Here is a 21827-nt window from a genome sequence, read left to right on the forward strand (position 1 = left end):
GAAAGAGGCCCAGAGAGAGAAAGTGACTGGCTACATCCCAGCCTCCAGCTCTCCTCCTACCCCCCACCCTTTCCGTCTCAGCTCTCATAGCCAACCCTGCCCAAGCATGCTTGTGCAGGAAGAATTAAGTATGTGTGAGATCAATGGTGACCTCCTTTGGCTCTAGCTGCTATAGCAGCAGCTGCACCAGTTGACCAAGCTCCCCTTTCACTGCCTTCTGCTGGTCCTCAGGCCCCCAAGCCACTTACAGCCCTGCATGGAAGAAGGTAGCTTGGGGCCCAAGGGGGAGGAAGATGGGGGCATACATTTTCTTTATGCCTGGGCCTGGGTTCCTTTATCTAAAAGGATGAGGAAAATCCAGGCTATGGATTTGAGAAAGTCAATGTATATGGCAACCACATGGTTTTATTCCCTCAGTATGGTTTATTCCCTCTCCAGAGCTGGGCACCTCATGCCTGAGGACTCAGAAGATCCTGTATCTGAAAACTCAGATTCCACCTGCAGGAGCCCAGAGACCCTGAGGAATTTGTGTTGTTGCACAGCTCATGGTTCGGTTGGGGTAAGGTCAGTTTTCATATCCAGTGAGCTCTGTCACTTTTGGGAGTGAGCCACTGATAACCACTTTGGCATCGGTTTTCCCATCCAGCGAGCCATGCTGGCCCTCTGGTTGTTGCTCCCGCACCACATGCATTCATTCAACACAAATATTTTCTTTGCCTTGATCATCACTCCTTACACTAATATCTGGAAGATAATGGCAAGACCCAAGTTCCTGTCCTCCATCAGGAGAGAAAGGTGTGTAAACAGATGAGAAAACCGTATGTTAAATGTGAGGGTAAATGCACATAGGAAGGGCACCAAAACCAGAACAAAGGGTCAACACAGGCATTCTAGACAGAGGGGAGAGTATAAGCAATGGCAAAGAAGCATGAAACAGTAGTGTGTTGGGGGCGGGGGGGGGGGGGGAGCGGCTAAGCTGGAGAAGCCGACAGAGCTCAGTGTCTGAGAAAGGGCCTTGAAGGCTGTATTGAGGGGACTATATTTTTTTTTTTTTTTTAATTTTTTTTTTTTTTTTCAACGTTTATTTATTTTTGGGACAGAGAGAGACAGAGCATGAACAGGGGAGGGGCAGAGAGAGAGGGAGACACAGAATCGGAAACAGGCTCCAGGCTCCGAGCCATCAGCCCAGAGCCTGACGCGGGGCTCGAACTCACGGACCGCGAGATCGTGACCTGGCTGAAGTCGGACGCTTAACCGACTGCGCCACCCAGGCGCCCCAGAGGGGACTATATTTTAACCTCAGGGTAATGGGAAATCATTGAAAGTTTTTGGCTGTGGAAGTGATGGAGTCTGTTTTGCATGTACACCATTTAATCAACAAAACTTATTGGGGGCCTTTTAAGTAGGGTGCTTTCCAATACTTCATCCTGGCATTTATTCACTCAAAAGAATTTAGGGAGCCTCTGTCATCTGCTCACTGTACTAAACTCTTCACACATATCTCCTTTAATCTTCACACAAGTGGATAATGACCCGAGAGATAGATACAATTGTTATATTCATTTAACAGATCTTGAATCCAAGGCTTAGACCTGTTTAATGTCACTTGACTGGTGAGTGGTGGTTTCAAGGATTCAAACCTCCCTTGACTCCAGAGTATGTGCTGTCTACTAAATGTTTTGGCAGCATTGTATGACCAGGCCTCACAAGATCCAGGCCCTGCCTTGGAGAGATGAAGAGCCAGTAGGAGGGTAGACAAGTCCTTAGAAGGGCACTGATGAAAGAATACTCAGTGTATGGTGAAAGCTGCTTCCCAGAGGAAGGGCTGGAGTGATTGAGTTGTATTCCACTAGGGTGGACATCTTACAAAAGCAGTAACTTTTGTAGAACATTGTGACTTGTTAGGGGAACTCTAGGCAGATTTGTGCAGTCATGTGTGTGTGGTGGTGGCGGCGGTGGTGGGAGATTTCAGAAAAGTACCATCGGGGAGGCATCAGGAGCTAGAGCATTAAGGGCCTTAAGTGCTGACCTAAGGTATTTGAAATTCTTTCTGCAAGTTGCAGGGGGCCACTGAAGCAGGGTGGACACGATTTTCATTTTAAAACCTCATTTTTGGGGTGCCTTAGTTGAGCATCAGACTCCTGATTTCAGCTCAGGTCATGATCCCAGGGTTGTGGGATGGAGTCCTGTGTCCACCGGTTCTGTGCTGTGAAGGCTGCTTAAGATTCTATCTCCCTATGCCCCTCTCCTTGCTCATGCACACTCTTTCTGAAATAAAAAAACCAAACCAAACCAAAGACAAAACTCATTTTCATGGCTGCTATGTGAAGAATGGTGACAGAGCATGAGAGATGGGGAGGCCCACTGCATAGGAAACTGTTACAGAAAATCCAGGTTCAAGGTGATGGAGCCTGAACCAGGCCAGTGTTTATGAGGATGGTAGGGACAGATAGAGATTCAAGAGACAGTAAGGTGGGGTGAGGAAGGGGGTGGAATTGGGGGAAAGTGGTTAAAAGATACAAACTTCCAGTTATAAGGTAAATGAGTGCTAGACTGTAATGTATAACATGATGACTATAGTTGATACCTTTGTATGATATATAGGGAAGATGTTAAGAGAGTAGATCCTAAGAGTTCTTATCACAAGGAGAAATTTGTTTTCTTTTGTTTTTATTGGATCTATGAGATGATGGATGTTAACTAAGCCTATTGTAGTACTAATTTCACAATATATGTAAATACATGGATATTTCAGCTGAGACCTGAAAGATGAAGACAGAGACAGCCACAAAAAGAGTTGAGGGGGAATGTATTTTTTTCTTCCTTTAAACAAATATTTTTAATTTTTTAAAGTAAACTCTACCCCCATCTCGGGGCTCAAACTCACGACCCCAACATCAAGAGATGTGTCCTCTACCAACTGAGCCAACCAGGCACCCTGGAGGAAGGTACTTCATGCAGAGAAAAAAAAAAAAAAAGTGCAAAGACTCAGGAATAGGAATGGGCTTTGGGTGTACAAGGAGCACCAAGGAGGCTATTGTGACAGAGGCATATTGAGTAAGGGAGAAAGTGGTAGACTTGAGGTCACAGTGGAAGGAAGGGAGGGAGTTGGCTGTGGTAAAGACTATGGATTTTATTCTAAGAGGAATTGCCTAGAAACGCACGGAGGGTTTTCCCATGGAGGGAAAAGCAACATGTGTTTATATGTTTGAAAAGATCCCATCCGCTGCTGTTTGGAGAAAGGACTGGATTGTAGGGGGACAGAGTGGAAGCCCGGAATCCAGTGTCATTAGGAGACTACTACTGAGATCCAGGGAGAGACGATAGGCTGCTAGCTCTAGGGTGTGGGGTGGAGACGGAGAGAATAGATCCAAATTACGTTTTGTAGGCAGACAGAACAGGTTTTGATGGTGGGTTAGATGTGGTAAGTAAAGAAGGAATCAAGGGTATGGTGGTGCATTTACTGAAATGAAGACAGGAGAAAAACAGGTGTATATGGTGTTGGAGAAGGAGATTAAAAGCTCTGTTTTGGAGAAAGTAAGTTTGACATGCCTGCTAGGCATCTGTGTGGTGATATCAGAAGAACAAACGGAGATAGTCTGGAGTTCAGGGGAGAAAGGCAGGCTAGAGATACAATATTGGGAATCAGCATATAGCTGATAATCAAGCCATGGGATTAGAAAAGATGGAAAAGAAAAAAAAAAAAGATAAACTCCTCCCCACATTGAGAGGTCTGGTTGAGGAAAAGGGAGTTAGCAAAGGAGGAGCCGATAAGTATGAAGTAACGAGTATGAAGTAGAAGTATGAAGAAACGAGGGGAGTGTGTTGTGGAAAAAGAGGATTTCAAGGAAGGAGGGTTACCTGTATCAGAGGCTCAATAAATGAGTGTCAGCTGCCCCGTGATAAAGCAATGCCAAGTGAAATAGTGCTCTGGCATCTCTACAGCATCTCTACAAATTGTCCCTGTAAGCTTAGAGTTGTTAAGGCGAAAGAGAAAAAGGACCATAAAGCTTCTTTTAAGTATCAAATGAGATTATGGCCGAAAACGCATTCTGTAAGCCGCCCAGTCCTGTGATAACGTCACTGTTGGGTTTTTATTAATGAGCTGGCGATTAGAATTAAGACCACCGGTGAGGGAGAGCGCATAAGACGTACAGAAAGAGTTGTCAAGAAGGAAATTTCATAATGAAGAAAACTCCTGAGAGCTTGCGTCAAAACCAGGCTTGGGGTTAGGCGAGAGATACGGGAGCAATGCTGCGCTTCATTTAGAATTTAACCCTGCGGCGATAGCAGTAAGAAAAACAGGGCGGTTGGAAAACTCAAAGCTGAGAAGGAGGAAGTCCGGCCCCAAACGTGAGATTTCTCTGGCTCCGCCTCCCTCCTCCACGGGCCAATCAGGATCCAACTGACAGGACGGAGAAAGAGGGCGGAGCCTGAGGTCCGTTAATAACCGCTAAGCCCCGTTCAGTTATTCATTTGATTCCTTTCCCTCCAAGGGTTTACCTTTGCTGCTCCTACAAAACTTTGGGAGGGCATACCACTTTGGAAAAAGCTCTGGCAGTTTCATAGAAAAGTAAATGTGTACCTGTTCGATGACTCAGCAGTTTCTCACCAAGGTATTTATTTTTGTTTATTTTTAATGTTTGTTTATTTTTTAGAGACAGAGTGTGAGCAGGGAAGGGGCAGAGAGAGAGGGAAACCAAGAATCTGAAGCAGGCTGTCAGCACAGATCCCGACGCGGGACTGAAACTCACCTGGAGATCATGAGCTGAGCCAAAGTCTGAAGCTTAACCAACTGAGCCATTCAGGTGCCCCTCACTGAGGTATTTATTTTTAAAAATTAAAGCATAAACCCACAGAAAGCCCAGATATCCATCAACAGTAAAATGGAAAACTAGTACAGTATATCCATACGGATGGAATACTACTTAGCAATAAAAAGGAACCAACTACTGATACAGCAACATGGATGAATCTCCAAATAATTACGCTGAGTGAAAGAAACCTGTACACAAACAATACATATTGTATAATTCCATTTACAAGAAGTTTTAGAACAAACTAAATTTATGGTGAAAACCATGTTAGAGCAGAGTTGCCTGAGGATTGAGGGTGGGAATTGAGTGGTGCAAAGTGACCTGAGGAAACTTTCTAGGTGATGATAATGTTCTTAGAACTGCAATGAAGAAAATGTCCCATAGCTTCTAGCCACATGCAACTACTGAGCATTTGAAGTGTGGCCAGTACGACTCAAAAACTGAATTTTAGGGCACCTGGATGACTCAGTCAGTTGAGCATTGAACTTGGGCTCAGGTCATGATCCCACGGTTCTTAGGTTCAAGCCCCACCTCAGGCTATGGGCTGACAGCGTGAAGCATGTCTCCCTCTCTCTATCTCTGCCCCTCCTCCGCTCGTTCGCACGGGCACACTCTCTCTCTCAAAAAAATAAATAAAAAATAATGGGGCGCCTGGGTGGCGCAGTCGGTTAAGCGTCCGACTTCAGCCAGGTCACGATCTCACGGTCCGTGAGTTCGAGCCCCGCGTCGGGCTCTGGGCTGATGGCTCGGGGCCTGGAGCCTGTTTCCGATTCTGTGTCTCCCTCTCTCTCTGCCCCTCCCCCGTTCATGCTCTGTCTCTCTCTGTCCCAAAAATAAATAAACGTTGAAAAAAAAAAAATAAAAGAAAAGAAAACCTTTAGAAAAACAAAACTGAAGCTTAAATTTCATTTAATTTTAATTCATTTGAATTTAAAATTAGCCACATGTGGCTGGTAATTACCATATACAGCATGGTTTATATCCTGATAAGGACTTGGCTGCACAGATATATGTGTTTGTCAAAACTCTTCTCATGATAAGCGTAAGAGTTGTGCATTTCATCATTTGTGAAGTTTACATTAAAAAGATAAGCATCAGGGCACCTGGGTTGCTCCGTCCAACTTCAGCTCAGGTCATGATCTCACAGCTCCCGAGTTCGAGCCCCGCGTTGGACTCTGTGCTGACAGCTCAGAGCCTGGAGCCTCCTTCCGATTCTGTGTCTCCCTCTCTCTCTGACCCTCTCTCGCTCATGCTGTGTCTCTCTCTGCCTCTCAAAAATGAATAAACATTTAAAAAAAAATTTTTTTTAAGACAAGCATTAGGGGGTGCCTAGGTGGCTCAGTCGGTTAAGCATTGCACTTTGGCTCAGGTCTTGACCTCAAGGTTCCTGAATTGGAGCCCCACATCAGGCTCTCTGTTGTCAACATAGAGCCTGCTTCAGATCCTCTGTCTCCCTGTTTCTCTGCCCCTGCCCGCCTCAAAAATAAATAAACTTAAAAGGGGGGAGGGAACTTGAAAAAAAAAGATAAGCTTTAGGGCAACTGGCTGGATCAGTCAGTAGAGCATACTTGACTCTTAATCGTGGGGTCATGAGTTCAGTCCCCACATTGGGTGTGGAGCCTATTTAAGAAAAAAAAAAGCATAAACCCTAGTTAATGCTATGCATGTTAAAGTGTTTAGACATGAAATGTACTGTTGTCTGCAACTTCAAAATGCATAATAGATGGATTCACGAATGTTGAGATGGACAGATGATCAGACATGATAAAACATTGTAGCATCTTGGTGGTGGGTTTATGGGTGTTCACTGTACAATTCTTTCAACCTTTCTGTTTATGTTGGAATATGTTCAGAATAAAATGCTGGAGTTCTCAAGGACTGAGAGGAGAAAGGGGTGGGGAGTTATTTTCTCATGGGTACAAACTTTGTTTGGGATGATGAAAATTTTCTAGAACTAGTGATGATGGTTATGCAATGCTTGAAAGTACTTAATGGCAATGAGTTGTACACTTAAAAATTGTTACGGGGCACCTGGGTGGCTCAGTCAGTTAAGCATCCGACTTCAGCTCAGGTCATGATCTCATTCATGAGTTCAAGCCCCATGTCGGGCTCTGTGCTGACAGCTCGGAGCCTGGAGCCTGCTTCGGATTCTGTGTCTCCCTCTCTCTCTCTGCCCCTCCCCTGCTTGTGCGCTCGCTCTCTCTCTCTCTCTCTCTCTCTCTCAAAAATAAACATTAAAAAAAAATTTTTTTTAATGGTTAAGATGCTGGGGCACCTGGGTGGTCGATCAGTTAAACATCAACTTCGGCTCAGGTCATGGTCTCGCAGTTCCTGAGTTTGAGCCCCGTGTCGGGCTCTGTGCTGCCATCTCAGAGCCTGGAGTCTGCTTCAGATTCTGTGTCTCCCTCTCTCTCTGCTCCTTCCCCATTCGTGCTCAGTGCCTCTCTGTCTCTCAAAAATAAATAAACATTAAAAAATGGTTAAGATGGTAAAATTTTGATGTTATTTACATTGTACAATTTTTTTTTTTAAGTTTGAAAGCCAAAAGGAAAAAAAAAAACACTCGGGGAAAATCCATGTGGAAGTGTCTGTGCCTTCTCTAGAGGCAGTCAAGGGTACTGCACAGAAAGAAAGGGGAAGGAAGCAGGCTGTTTGTCGGTGTGCTGGGCCCATTTTGAGCAAAGGGTAGCGTGAAGAAAGAACAGAGGCTTTAGAAACAGACCTGGGTTCATAATCCTAGCTCTTTTCACGTTGTAGTTGTGTGACTGTACTTGTTTCTTAGTGCTGTTGCTGCTGTAACAAATTACCACAAATTTAGTGACTTAAGCGACACAAATCTATTATCTTGCAGTTCTAGAGGTCTGACATGTGTCTCACTGGGCTAAAATCAGGACCTGTGTTCATTCTGTAGATTCTAGGGAGGAAGAACCTACTTTCTTGCCATTTCCAGCTTCTAGAAGCCTCCTGTATTCTATGTCTTGATTCATGACCCTTTTCTCTGTCAAAGCCAGCAGTAACCTCTTCAGATCTTTCTCTGTTTCTCACACACACCTCTGCTTTATCTCTTCTCCTCTTCTCTCTTGCTTTCCTGTTTGCTTTATAAGAATGCTTGTGATTCCATGGCCCACCCAAAAATCCAGGATAATCTTTCCATTTCAGGATCCTTAATTTATCACATCTGCAAAATCTCTTTTGCCATGTAAGGTAACATATTCATAAATTCTGGGGATTAGGATGGGGGCATCTTAAGGAGACCATTATTCTGCCTACCACAGTGATGTTGAAATTTTTCCCATGCCACTGGGGACTGATATGTCAAGATAGAACTGAAGAGGAAAAATATTTCTCCTGATTTTTTTTCTAACAGTTTTATTGAGATATAATTCATATGCCAAAAAATTTGCCCATTTAAAGCATCAGTTCAATGGTTTTTAGTATAGCTACAGAGTTCTACAATCAATGAAAATTTTCATCTTTGACCATTTTTATATATGAGGAAACAAAGTAAACTTGCTTAGAGTAACATCTAACTGGCAGGGCTGGGTCATGGCAGCAGCTGTCAGGAGCTGAGCTTCCAGTCCAGGCCTGGATTCCCTTCATGAAATTAGACGAGTCACCTGGGAGCAGTGTGGCATAATAGTTAAACAGCAGGTGCTCATGCTGGGTTAGACTTGGGTTCAAGGCTTTGCTTTGCTATCTACAAGCTATGTGATCTTTGGTAAAATCTCCTGGAGCCTTGGTTTCCTTATTTGAAAAATGAGGACAAGCCAATAAAGGAGGGGGCTGACTCACCTGTAAGATCCCTTCCAGCTATGTAATTAGAAGCGTCAATGAGGGGGTTGAAAAGATAATTAAAAATACATTCTCTGAGCAGCCAGTGCATTTGACCAAAGGGATACGAACTCCCTGAAGACAGAGGCTCACATGCTTCCTTTGTACTCCCTGAGCACCTGACACAGGTCTAGGAATTCCTGAACGATGGGCCTCAGCCTGCTTGGAGACAAATGCATAAAATGACCCTTACAGAGGAAGAGAAGGATGAAAAGAGGGGTGGGGGCGGGGGCAGAGGAAGCGACAGGCCTTTGGGTGGTCGGCCCAGGGGTCCAGGAATCGGCAAGCGCCAGGTGAAGGTAACCACGGGTGGGAGGGATCAGAGGCAGCTCATCCCCCAAGGCCAAGTTCAGCCGCTGTGTGGGGGCTAAAGCAGAGAAAAAGTGTGTTGGAGGCACCGTTCTGAAAACAAATCTTAAAGCCGCGTTGTGTGACGCGACACCACGCATCGCCTTGCTGCAGCCCTCCGCCCCTTTCCATTTCCACTGGTCCACCGGCTTTGGTATGCTCGCCCACCACTATAAGCCTCCTTCCTCCAGCTTGCGATTGGTACAGCCCAAGCTCTGGGAGTTGGAACCCAATGAAAGACACGCCCGTTGTCACGCCCCTGCCTCTGATTGGCTGGAGAATTTAAAGATCCGGCCGGTGATAGGATGATTCTCTACTCCTAGATTTGAAAGTTCCTAGTGCCCAAGTTTAGTTAACTGGCCGGCTCTGTTCAGCGCGTTCCTCCGAGTGCCGGTGCAAGTGAGTGTCCACGCGATCCCGGAGGTGGGAGACAAAGTTCTGCTTTTTTTTTTCAAAAGGTCTCTGCCGGGAGGGTGCAGACGAGTGGGTCAAACGGAAGAAACAGGGATTCCTGGGCCCCAGGATCCCTCGCGATTTTCGCTGGCAAATATTCTCCACCCTATGCCCACCTTAGAGATTGGGAAGAAGAGTCAGAGCTGCGGAATCACACTAACTCTGACCCCTACCAGTCGTTGTAGTCCCTCAGTCTGTTTCCATTTCTGTACACGGGAAATAGATTGACCTGGCTGCATATAAACTAGTGAACATATCTGGAGGAAAGAAGGTGCTTATTACAAGTCAGCCCCCTGCTCATCCCTCCTCGTGCGCTTCCCCTTCTTCTTTGGGAGAGGACTGAGGATTCCCTTGTCCGCCCTGGGCCTCTTGGAAACAGGTTTCTCTTTTGTTACGGAGCCTGCTTGTCAGACAGCCGAGGCTCTCCAATCCTGGGTGCATTTGATGCTGCCCATCCACCATTCTGGAAATTACTGCGTAGGAGAGTAATGTCTCTGTGAATTCTGGTTGGCCCAGGTCTCTCACCGTCTCCATGACCTCTTTGTGTTACCAGTGACAGCCTCCGTGACCTTATTTGGCTTTGACCGGGCTCCCGTCAAAGTCTCTATACCACCTATTATGCCCCTGAGTCCTCGTGACCCCTGTGCTTCCGGCCTCTTGCAGACCTCCGGAGGCGGTGGAGATGCTGTCGGGCACCCAGGCAGCGCCAGTGGAATTCGAGGACGCAGAGCTGCGGTGTCGCGTGGCTGTGGAGGAGCTGAGCCCCAGCGGGCAGCCGCGAAAGCGCCAGGCCCTACGCACCGCGGAGCTGAGCCTGGGACGAAATGAGCGCCGCGAGTTGCTGCTGCGGCTGCAAGCGCCTGGGCCCGCGGGGCGGCCGCGCTGCTTCCCTCTGAGGGCGGCGCGCCTCTTCACGCGCTTCGCAGCGGCCGGGCGCAGCACACTACGGCTCCCAGTCGACGGCGCTCCCCGCGCGCGCGCGGGCGCTGTGCAGCTGCTGCTCTCCGACTGCCCCCCCGACCGCCTGCGACGCTTCCTGCGCACGCTGCGTCTCAAGCTGGCCGCAGCGCCGGGCCCCGGACCGGCCTCCGCCCGCGCACAGCTGCTTGGCCCGCGGCCCCGAGACTTCGTCACCATCAGCCCAGTGCAGCCGGAGGAGTTGCGGCGCGCGGCGCCCACCGGCGCCCCTCACGCCACGCCCGTGAAGCGGCCGAGGGAACTCCAGGCGAGATCTGAGCCCAGCAACGTGAGGACCGGAAAGCGGGGACGCCTTAGGGGGAGTGGGTGTGCCACTGAGATGGAAGAGACCCAGGAGGTCCAAGTTTGGGGTTGGGGGGAGGATGGTGGCAGTATTCGAGGAGGTTGCTGGTTATCTCAGAGGAGATGCCCATCAGACGTAGGAGGATGACAGAGAGATGAGGGTTGTGCGTATTTCCCATAGTGCAATTCCTGAGTAAGCTAGAATGGGAAAAGAGGCCAAGGTCACGTTAAAAGGGAAAGAGAAGGAGGCCTAGAAAGAAAGGTGACTTTAGAAGAAAAAGTAGGAAGCTATTCAGCCTGGAGAAGGAGAGAAGCTTTTGAAAAAAAGAATTGGTCAGCAGTGTCTGGGCAGCCAACGGGTCTGATCATATTGGGGGGGGGGGGGCGGTGTGTGCAAAGCCTGGTGGGTTTGTGAACTGGGGCAGATGGATGGTAGACTACAGGGGTTCAAGACTAAGCTGGTGAAAGGATGGAGATGGAACAAGAAAGAGGCCCTGTCCAGGCAGGGTTTTGCTGGGGTATTTTGTTTTGTTTACTTTTTTTCTTTCTTTTTTTTTTTTTTTTTTTTTAAGTAGGCCTCACATCCATTGTGGGGCTTGAACTCAGGACTCTGAGGTCAAGAGTCACATGCTCCACCAACTGAGCCAGCCAGGCACCCCATTGCTGGGGTATTTTGAAGTGAGAGAGACAGGTTTGTGACAGAAAGAGAAGTGAGAAGGAAGGACCTGTGAGAGAACCAGGAGATTTAGGGAAACCAGGGGAGGGAGCTGAGGGAGGTCTGGACCTCCCTTAGACCTACTTAATGCAGTAATCAGGGCACCAGGGATCAGTGGAGGGGCTTCAAGGAGTGAAGCCAGCAGAGACCTAGCATTGTGTGCAAGCTAAGAAGGGAGGGGCAATGCCTAAGGGGTGGTAGGAAGCTCTGAGTCCTGTCCCCCTATAGGAAGCCCCAAAGTGGCCCTTGCCTGTGAAGAGGCTGAGCTTGCCCCCAAGCAAACCACAGCTTTCTGAAGAACAGGCTGCTGTGCTGAGGGTTGTCCTGAAAGGCCAGAGCATCTTCTTCACTGGGAGTGCAGGTAGTGGAGGGCAGAATAGGGGCTGGGGGAACGGAGGTGGGATACAGTGGAGGAGCAGGTGACCCTGACTTTACCCTCTGCCCAGGGACAGGGAAGTCTTATCTGCTGAAGCGTATCCTGGGCTTGCTGCCTCCCACAGGTACTGTGGCTACTGCCAGCACTGGGGTGGCAGCCTGCCACATCGGGGGTACCACTCTCCATGCCTTTGCAGGTAAGTAGGAACCTCTAGGGCTTGAGCTGGAAGCAAGCCAGGCCTCTGAGAAGGGAGGGAGAGGGGGTCAGGGTTGGGCCAGGGCCACGGTCTCAGGCTAAATACTCTCTCTCACATCACTCACAGGCATTGGCTCAGGCCAGGCTCCTCTGGCCCAATGTGTAGCCCTGGCTCAGCGGCCAGCTGTGCGGCAGGGCTGGCTGAACTGCCAGCGGCTAGTCATTGATGAGATCTCCATGGTGGAGGCCGACCTGTTTGACAAGCTGGAAGCCGTGGCCAGGTGAGTATATGCAGTAAGGGCTGTGTTCTGGTGGTTTTCCATATGGAACCTGTCCATCCCAGCTCCTAAAGTACCCCATGCTCCTCTCCAGAGCTATCCGGCAGCAGAACAAACCATTTGGAGGGATCCAGCTCATCATCTGTGGGGACTTCCTGCAGCTGCCACCTGTAACCAAGGGCTCCCAGCCCCCAAAGTTCTGCTTTCAGGTATCACTCACCCTCTAGCCCTGTCCTCCATAGATGTCTGCTCTTCTCCCTGATACCCCTACTCTCCCCGCACCAGGCCAAGAGCTGGAGAAGATGTGTCCCAGTGACCCTGGAGCTGACCGAGGTGTGGAGGCAGGCAGACCAGACCTTCATCTCTCTGCTGCAGGCTGTCAGGCTGGGAAGGTGGGCCCTGGTGAACAGAGAAGGGGCCACGGATGAGGATCCAAGTGTGGGTCACAGGGGAACACAGGGATCCAGAGAAGGGGGAAAAATGCTTCATGGCCCCATAGAAGATGGTCACTATGTGAGGACTGGGACCCTGCCTCCTCCAAGGTTGGGTCCCCATCACCCAGCACAGGCCCTGGCACAGAGTAGGTGTCAGGGAAGTGTGGGCACATGGACACACAAGAGGAAATCAGAGATGTTAACACTCCTATTTCTTTTTTTTTTTTTTTTTTAATTTTTTTTTTTTCAATGTTTATTTATTTTTGGGACAGAGAGAGACAGAGCATGAACGGGGGAGGGGCAGAGAGAGAGGGAGACCCAGAATTGGAAACAGGCTCCAGGCTCTGAGCCATCAGCCCAGAGACTGACGCGGGGCTCGAACTCACGGACCGCGAGATCGTGACCTGGCTGAAGTCGGACGCTTAACCGACTGCGCCACCCAGGCGCCCCAACACTCCTATTTCACAAATGCCGAAACAGGGGTTCAAAGAGGTGAAGTACCTTGCCCCGAGTCACAGCCAGTAAGTGCCTGGGCTGGGATTTGAACCTGGCCTGATTCTAAAGCCCAAGTTCCTTCCACTCTCAGAGCCTATGGGGTCACTTGATGAGGGAAGGAAGTTGCAGACATGATCCCACCCCAGCTAGGACAAAAGGCTGAAATGCCAGGACTAGTCTAATGTGAGAGTAGACAGGAGGACAGGAAAGTGGAAGACATAAACCAGACTGAAATGGGATGGGGAGCAAGTGGTTGTGGTGAGGGGCTTTCTATGCTTAGAGACCCCTGTCAGACAGAGGAGGCAGGTAGGAAGGTGCATAGCATACACCAGCATGTGTGGGGAACAAGAGGAAGGCTGAGTGGCAGAGCAGTGAGAGATGGTCCCGTTTTCCCCCCTTCTTCCACCTGATTTGCTGTTGTTCCCAGGCTTTCTCGTGTGGAGGAAAGCTTGAGATAGAAACACCGGCTAGGGGCACCTGGCCGGGTCAGTCGGAGAAGCATGTGGTTCTTAATCTTGAGGTCCCCAGTTCAAGCCCCACATTGGCTGTACAGATTTATTAAATAAACTTTAAACACACACACACACACACACACATATACATATATATATACATACGCACTAGATTTTTGTCCCCAAAGCAGCAAGCAAGAGGCTAGAAGATAGTAGCCTGGAGACTGATTTGATTATAGGCTACCAGTATGACAGGTTATCGACATCAGCACCTTGTCTAGGTCCTTTAAACTTCTGGCCTATACTCACTCATCATATCCAACTTCCTCTGGAGCACTGGGGTGGGAGGGTGGCTAGCTCCTACCTGGAGGCATTCACAGGGAAGGGAGCCTGCCCATGATCATTCTCCATGTCTGGGGTCTGAGTGGGGAAGCGCAACTTGGTCAGCCTGGGGGCCAGCACATTTTGCCCTGGTGACCCTTTCTAATCCCTAAGCCTGACCCATGGCCTATTGCTTGGGCCATATCAGCTCTGTGCCCTGCCTTCCTGGTGTTCAGGGGGGTGCTCTGTCCTGACAGCCTAGCCTCTACAGGTGCTCAGATGAAGTGACCCACCAGCTCCAGGCCACAGCCTCCCATAAGGTGGGGCGAGATGGGATTGTGGCCACGAGGCTTTGCACTCACCAGGATGATGTGGCCCTCACCAATGAGAGGCGACTGCAGGAACTGCCAGGTGAGCAGGGAGCCAGGGCTGGGCAAGACCATCTGGGAGAAGCCATCAGGCACATGTGGGCCCTCCTCCCCCAACAGCTTGGATATTTAGGCCCCTAACTTCTCTGGCCATAAAGGCATTTACATTTGTAGATGTAACTGTAACTTGGAGAGGCAGGACTTTGAATGGGTCAAGGTCACCGAACTAGTAAATTTTGGAAGTAAGACTTGAACCCAGGCTCCTGATTCAAAAGCCCTGGCTTGCCTGAACTGTCCCCACTACCTCCTTCCATACCCTGGTCTAATATATGTTTTTGGAAACTGAACCACAAGTCAGTGACTTGTAATCTGTTTGCCCAACTCTTTTTTCCTAGGTGAGGTACACAGCTTTAAGGCCATGGACAGTGATCCCCAGCAAGCCCGAACCCTGGATGCCCATTGTCCTGTTAGCCAGATCCTTCAACTAAAGCTGGGGGCCCAGGTGAGTTGGGAAGCAGGGCCAAGACCCTGAAAGCCTGGGCCTCTCCTGTCCTTGCACCTCTCCCCAGGCTGCTTCACAGCCAGAAAGCCTAGCTGTGACCCCAGTGAACTCCCTCCCTCCCGCTTCTACCCACCTTCCCGTCTTCAGCCTCCCACTGCCTTCCTCTTGCTAGGCCTGGGAGCACCAGCAGCAATGCTTTGGACAAGTCCCTTTCTCTTGCTGAAGATCAGTTTCCACATCTGTGTAGTGTGAAAGAGCCCTGCTTCTTCCCATGGTGTTGGGGTGGGCCAAATGGGAGACTTGCCTTGGGTTCCGAAGGGCACTTAAGGGCTGGAGAGGGGTGGCAGGACCTGGGGCTGTCCCTCATGATTGCGGCCCATACACATATTGCATAACAGACATGATCATTTTCAGAGCCATGTGAGGTCTGTTACGTTATTGCTCTTTCCCTCTTCCTGAGGCAAACAGCAAATGTCATTCCACTTTGACATTAGGTGCAACTGAGACCGGGGAAAATAAAGCAGCTTGCCATAGGGGTCACAGTCAGCAGATGGCAGAGTTAAGGATTAGGTCTTAGTGCCCCTCCATGAGTTCCCCCAGCCTCCTGGGACTGCTACAGCAAGTCTGGAACTGAGACAGGGCATAGGAATGGGCTGTTCTCCATGGGTCAAGTCCTCTTTCTCTTGCAGGTGATGTTGGTGAAGAACTTAGCGGTGTCCCGAGGCCTGGTGAATGGTGCCCGTGGGGTGGTTGTTGGGTTCGAGACAGAGGGGAGAGGTAGGCAGTGGGGGAGCAGTCCTACAGCTTGGGTTTGCGGCAGGGCCCTGGGGTATGTGAGGAGGAGAAGGCCTGCTCCTCACCTCTGAGCCCTGAAGCAGGGCTGAAAGGTGGGATTTCTCCACACCTCCCTCAGGGCTGCCCCAGGTGCGGTTCCTGTGTGGAGTCACCGAGGTCATCCATGCTGACCGCTGGACGGTGCAGGCCACTGGCGGCCAACTCCTCAGTCGGCAGCAGCTGCCCCTCCAGCTGGCCTGGGCAATATCTATCCACAAGAGCCAGGTGAGCAGTCAGTGTGGGGGACGGGGACAGGGCAGGGCAGACGGGGGGACTGAATAGACCTAGGGCATGTTGAAGGGGGTTCTTAACGGCTTTATGGAGGTTGAGTTTGCTCTGGATAGAAAGTTCCAGACCATCGCTTCTCGGCCTTTTGGCTAAGATCAAGTGTAGTCAAAGTTCCACACCAGTGGCAGAATTAACCTTTCTTTAGTGCATTTCCCATCCTGCTTCCTCTCCCTTTCCCAAACACATAATCTCCTATTCTGCCATTTTGTGAGGCACTACCAGATGTTAAATTTAATCCTTACAACTGTGCGAGGTATAGATGTGATCATCATTCCTGTTCTACAGAAGAGAAAACTAAAGCTCAGAGCAGTTAAGTAACTTGCCCAAGGTTACACAGAGAGTGAGAGGCAGAGCCAGGATTCATTTCCATGCTTGTCTGACCCAGGCCTGTGCTCTTTCCTTTCGCCACCATCCCTCTACTGAATTTGTGTCTCTTGGACCTCCCACTCAGACACTCAGCTGCTGTCAATCTGTCCCTCTGCCTTGAGAATCTCTAGACTGGGTGAGGAGCTCCAGAGGCAGTAGCTGGACTGGTGTAGGTGGGGTCAGGCTCTTGGGCACAAGGGATTTCAGGGTGAGCTGGCTCCAGCTGTGTCTCCCCATTCCCCCAGGGCATGACCCTGGATTGCGTGGAGATCTCTCTGGGCCGAGTGTTTGCCAGTGGCCAGGCCTATGTGGCCCTTTCCCGGGCCCGCAGTCTGCAGGGCCTGCGTGTGCTGGACTTTGATCCCATGGTGGTTCGCTGTGACCCTCGTGTGCTGAGCTTCTATGCCACTCTGCAGAGGGCCAGGGGCCTCAAGATGGTAAGATGGAATCACCCGATGGTGGGCCATATAGCGTGGGAAGCCTGGGAACTAGGACAGAGGGAAGGCCAAGGGATCCTGGGGTAGGGATGGCAGAGCCTTCTCTGGCTCTGTTGGGAACAGGGGCAAGAAGAAGGAGATGCTGGCCCCTGGGCTGTGGCCTTAGGGGACAGCATGAACCGATGACTGGCTTTCTCTGTCTCTGCTCCAGAAGTCTCCAAATGATGATGAGGCAGCCTCAGACCAAGAGAATGAGGACCCAAACCTTTGAGCCTCAAAGAGAAGACACATGATGGTCTCCCCTACTTCTTCCTCCCTAGTGGGCCAGGGCCTCTGAAGATAACTTGGGGAAGATAGTCAACCCTTTCTCCTTTGTTAGGGCTCTCAGCCTCCTGGTCTTTCCTGGTCCAGGTTCAAGGGAGACTACTTCTTACCCCTTTTCCAGCTCTGCCTCAGTTTCTCCCTTTGCCCTGGGTAAGCTACTTCCAGGGACAGGAGTAACCCTTTCTGTGCCAACTGGGAAAGGGCTTATGGTGGCACCTGGTGTTATAGGACAAAGCTCTCTGCGAGGGCTAGCCCAGGGCCACACGGTTGTGAATGCTGCCCTCTTTGGGCTGCAGAGAGGAGAGGCAGTGAAGACAGGTGCTTCAGGAGCAGGAACAGGCTATAACAGTCCTGAACTGGGAGACTCAGGCCAAATACAGGCCCCACACAGAGAAAGGAACCTGGGGTTATCATCACAGCTAGGCCCAGGATAGCACAAGCCAGGACACACACTCTCCTGAGCTTAACCTGAGAACACACAATGCAAACCATGTGCCTGTTATCTTAAGCTCCCTTTTTGGAGAAGAAATCATATTTAGGGGTATTGAGATGGATGTTCTCAGATCGTATTTATTTAGGACAAATAAACTTGTGAATTGTGTAAGGACTCTGAGTTGAGTTTTCTGCTCTCCTTTAGAAGGCATCCCATGGGGCTCAGTTCGTTAAGCGTCCAACTCTTGATTTCCACTGAGGTCATGATCATGGTCATGAGGTTGATCCCCACGTTGGGCTTTGCACTGGGCATAGAGCCTGCTTAAGATTCTATCTCTCCCTCTCCCTCTGCCCATGTCTCACTCTCACATGCTCACTCTCTCTCAAAGGCACATCCCTGCCTGAGGCACTGGCTATAAGTGTTGCCATGGCCTTCTCCCCGTGGGTACACGCAGAGGTGTTTGTTTACATCACGATGGCTGAGCTCACGGTACCCTTATATGAGCTTTTATTAGGATCACCGGTTATTTGGAAAGCTGAGTTACCCAAGATTGAGACTCACAGCGAAATGACAAGGTGAATCACCGTTGCCCAGTAGTCAGACAAAGGCACACAAGAGAATTCACATGGTAGGAAATGGGCCTGTCACAATGACTGAGTGCTGGGGATCTCAGTTGCAACTTTTTTATTTTGTGCCTTGCTGAGGCTCCAGCTTGAATGTTCCAATTGGGAAAGGATCATCAGCAAACTAACTTCAGTTGTTCAAAGAGTCAGGTGGAAATTGCTGAGGGGCCCTTACAGTTTGGCTAAAACTAAGGTTCCCTGCTTATGAGTAAATGTATTTTAAATATGAAGTTGACAACGGTAAGGAGTGAAACCATGCTGGTTGCAGGAAGACATGAATTCTGGGTACCTGAGAGCATTTATCCTTGTCTTCCAAGAGTCAGCAGAGGCCCCAGCACACAGAGCAGGTGCTCAAGGAGTGTCTAGTTAAATGGTGGAGACCATGGGTAGGGCAGCTCAGTGCTATGGCGCTTCGGAGGAGCTATGGATCCTCAGACCTTCCCCATGGGCTTCATGGAAGAGGCAGGGTTACAGCTTGTGGAGAATTAGACTGACAGGGGACAGACCTGGCTTTCCATCTGATTTTGCCACTCGCCAGCTGTGTAACTTTAGGCATGTTACACAGCCTCTCTGGGGGGTTTCTTTACCTATAAAGTGCAGGTGGTAACTGTGACTTTCATGTAGGGTTGTTAGGAGAAAGGCCAGCCACATGGCAGGAACTCGGTCAGGAGCTGTCATTAACATTTATGATCACTAATGATTATCACCATAATATCTGGTTCCTACACTCCTTTGGCAGACAAGATGTGGAGCCTCAGAGGGGTGCCAGCCTCACCCCTGTACAACCCCTGCCTGTCTCCCTCTTGTCACCACTTTTCCTAATCTTGAGGAGTTGATTGTTTTTCTGTAGCTTGAACCCTTTTCTTTGCCCCAAATAGAAAACACTCCTAGGAGGAACCAAGCCCATCAGGGTGACCCCTCCACCCACCCACAAGTGGGCAATCATGGTGGTCTTTAAATGTAGTGCCATTTGAAAGTCAGTGTTTCCCATCTGCCTATATGACATAGCCCGCCTTGCAGAACCAGCTCTGAGCTGATCTCACCATGCCCTGCCCTCAAGGGGCTTACTGGTCTGGCTGCACTTGCTTTTTTCACTCTTTCCACTTAACACAGTTTGGGGACCATCCAGTTCAGCACAGATAGCACTTGCTTGTGCTTCCTAGCAGCTCTGCACCTTGGGGGTTCTTGGATGGAAACAGAAGAACTTGACTCAAGATAATGAGCAGGAAAGGAAGGTAATGGAAGGCTAGCTCAAAGAACTGATAGGAAGCCCAGAAACCCAAGCTTGGATACAAGTGGGAACCAGAGAAGCTAGAACAAATGGCAAGAGTGGAGCTGGGGGCAGAGGGCTGGGGGAAGTTCTGTGTCCCCTGGACACAAGCACAGCCATCAGGGAAGGAATCCTGTACTTTCCCGCCTCCTTGCTTCACTCAGCCCACACCTAAAGGCAGGTGCAGGTATGTGGCTGGTGGGGCTTGGTCTCCAATGCAAGCCCTGCAGCTACTAGCAAGAGTACCTAGCAAGAGGTTGGATATACCATCAAGGTACGAGAGGGACCAGGGCTTCTGCCAAGAGATGAATGTCCCATCATCCCCCAGAGCCAGGCTGTTGAAGATGTTTGAGGATCCTGGCGATGCAGTCATTTCTTCTGCATCCTCTCCTGGGGCTCTCCTCTCTGACCGCTCCCCTACTACACACTAGTAGGCATGTCCCACTACCCCCAGATTTTTTCCCCTCCCCCAAGGACTGATTTTAGCTTTCCCTGGTCTCATGGACTTGCCCTGCTTAAAGATGTCTTCCTCATGGGACTGCCTGTATACCAGAAAGTCCCTTCTTGATGTTCTCCAGAAGGCTCCAGAGAAAGGCACACATGTCCCCTGTGAGGAGGAGCTGCCCTCAGGCCAGAGGGATATGTGTAAGGAACCTCACAGTCCTTTATGTTCTTGGCATCTAATTTAATCTAACTTCAAACCTATATCCCTGAGGGTGTAGGGAAACCCCATCTTAGAACTGAGGGCTCCCCATTCACCCCTGGCATCACACAGGCTGGGAGCAGGGCTTGCAAGAGCAGGTCTCTTGTGTCCATGGCCTCATGGTGGCTGCTGACACCCACAGTGACAAGCTCCATAGGCTTTGACTCTACCCAGGCCCTAGGGAAAGGTAAGGGTGGAGGAGAGGTCATAGCCTCTCCAGGGGCCTCACACTCTGCCCTCCAGAGCCCTGCCACCTCCTTGTGGTGCTCCCAGGGCACCTTCACTCACCCCTCACCCCTCCCTAGTTTTGGAAACCCTCCTCTCTCTGCCTCTCCTTCCCCCCAGCATAATCCCCTCAAGAAACTGGAAGCAAAAGCCAGGAGAGTGTGTTCTCAGGCAGCCTCTGGATTTGAGGCAAAGAAGCCCAAAGGCCTAGTGACCCTGCTTAGAATATGGGGGTGTGGTGGACAGGTAATTATGGTCAGAACAGAGAAAATATCTCCAGTAATCACTGTCATTCTGGGATAAAAGAGACTTCCCGCCCAGCCTGTGTGTTCATTCATGCATTGATTCCACAAATATTTACCTATTGAGCACCTATAATGTTCCAGGTGCTGGGCTAGACCCTGGAGACCCCAGTGAACCAGAAAGACATGGCCCTGGGATGCTTAGGGTGAATACAGGGAGACAGATTTATAAACAAGCAAGCAACTAACTAAGTGATCAAATAAGGAGTACCTGTGGGTGAGGAGAGCTCACTTAGAGGATAGTTGGAGAAAGGGACTGGGAGGTGGGTGCCTTCCCCCTGCATACCTCCCTGACTTGGGCTAACCTGAGATGTCCAGATTAACCCCTCATGACTCACCTCAAACATCACCTCTGTTCCCAGGACCTAGCCCTGCCCCTTTCTAGAAAAAAGGCTCCAGTCTCAGCACATCCACTGTGTTGTCCTTGCCTGTGGGTCTGTCTCCTGCACCAGAAAGCTCCTCAGAACAGGATTGAGGCCCCTGCTTCCTGCAACCGGTGCACCCAGCCCAGCACAGGGACTGGGGCAGGCCAACAGCATGGAATGAACAAAGGATGAAAGAATGCAGAGATCCCGCAGTTAGGGGCCCAGGGGGCTTCCCACCTGCCTGAGCATGCTGTCCAGGTGATGGGGGTTCCTGTGCCACTGCTTGGGAGACCTTCTGTGTCCCCTCTAGTTGCCTAGTCATGGGCATTTCCCATCCTTCTCCCCTCCACTCTCCAGAGGAAGGCTGGAGAAAAGTTTATCAGGTGGACAAGTTGGAGAAAGCCATTTAGGAAAAGGGAACTGTGCAGTACAAAGGCATAGAAGTGTGAAAGATGGAGCTTGACATCCCACTTTATTACACAGGAAAGCAAGAGAAAATGGCTGTTGGGGGAGGCAGACATATTCCTGAGGGGGCTCAACACAGGGGTGAGAGCCCCTCCTGGGGCTAAGAGGGACTCCTGTGAGTCCCACTTTCTGCCGCCCCACCCCCCCCTTCTGTGCCTGAAGATGGAGCACTCAGTAGTGACCTGCCTCCGGTGGTAATTAGCAATTCACAAGTCTGTCTCCTCCTGGAATGAGGTGGAGCCTTTGGGAGCAAGAGACCTGGCTTCGATGTCTTTGCGTCCCCACAGCACTCAGCATGATGGACTTCAGAAAGAAGATACTTCATAAAATGTTTGATAAATGAAAGA

The 21827-nt window shown here is 49.9% G+C and overlaps 1 protein-coding gene across 1 annotated transcript; it reads left to right on the top strand.

Annotated features, from left to right (window-relative positions):
* The first annotated feature begins 2942 nt into the window (after positions 1 to 2942).
* Positions 2943 to 17693, top strand: PIF1 (PIF1 5'-to-3' DNA helicase). The gene is made up of 13 exons (XM_047074958.1): positions 2943 to 4616; positions 10113 to 10695; positions 11653 to 11785; positions 11871 to 11996; positions 12123 to 12276; positions 12368 to 12482; positions 12559 to 12665; positions 14247 to 14386; positions 14739 to 14845; positions 15535 to 15622; positions 15759 to 15904; positions 16579 to 16770; positions 16982 to 17693. The coding sequence occupies exons 2-13, from the start codon at positions 10132 to 10134 to the stop codon at positions 17039 to 17041; spliced, it is 1932 nt and encodes a 643-aa protein (XP_046930914.1). The 5' UTR covers positions 2943 to 4616; positions 10113 to 10131; the 3' UTR covers positions 17042 to 17693.
* Positions 17694 to 21827: the final 4134 nt, after the last annotated feature.

This window comes from Lynx rufus, unplaced genomic scaffold (assembly GCF_022079265.1).
Source record: "Lynx rufus isolate CCGP_SWC_20201006 ecotype Redwood Valley unplaced genomic scaffold, mLynRuf1.p SCAF_13, whole genome shotgun sequence".
NCBI classification, from domain to species: domain Eukaryota; kingdom Metazoa; phylum Chordata; class Mammalia; order Carnivora; family Felidae; genus Lynx; species Lynx rufus.

Bases quoted from the DNA above. Each gene is read 5' to 3' on its own strand.
- PIF1 (XM_047074958.1), top strand. From the start codon at position 10,132: ATGCTGTCGGGCACCCAGGCAGCGCCAGTGGAATTCGAGGACGCAGAG. The intron at 12,277-12,367 runs GTGAGTATATGC...GCTCCTCTCCAG, and splicing joins AAGCTGGAAGCCGTGGCCAG to AGCTATCCGGCAGCAGAACA. The intron at 12,666-14,246 runs GTGGGCCCTGGT...TAGCCTCTACAG, and splicing joins CAGGCTGTCAGGCTGGGAAG to GTGCTCAGATGAAGTGACCC.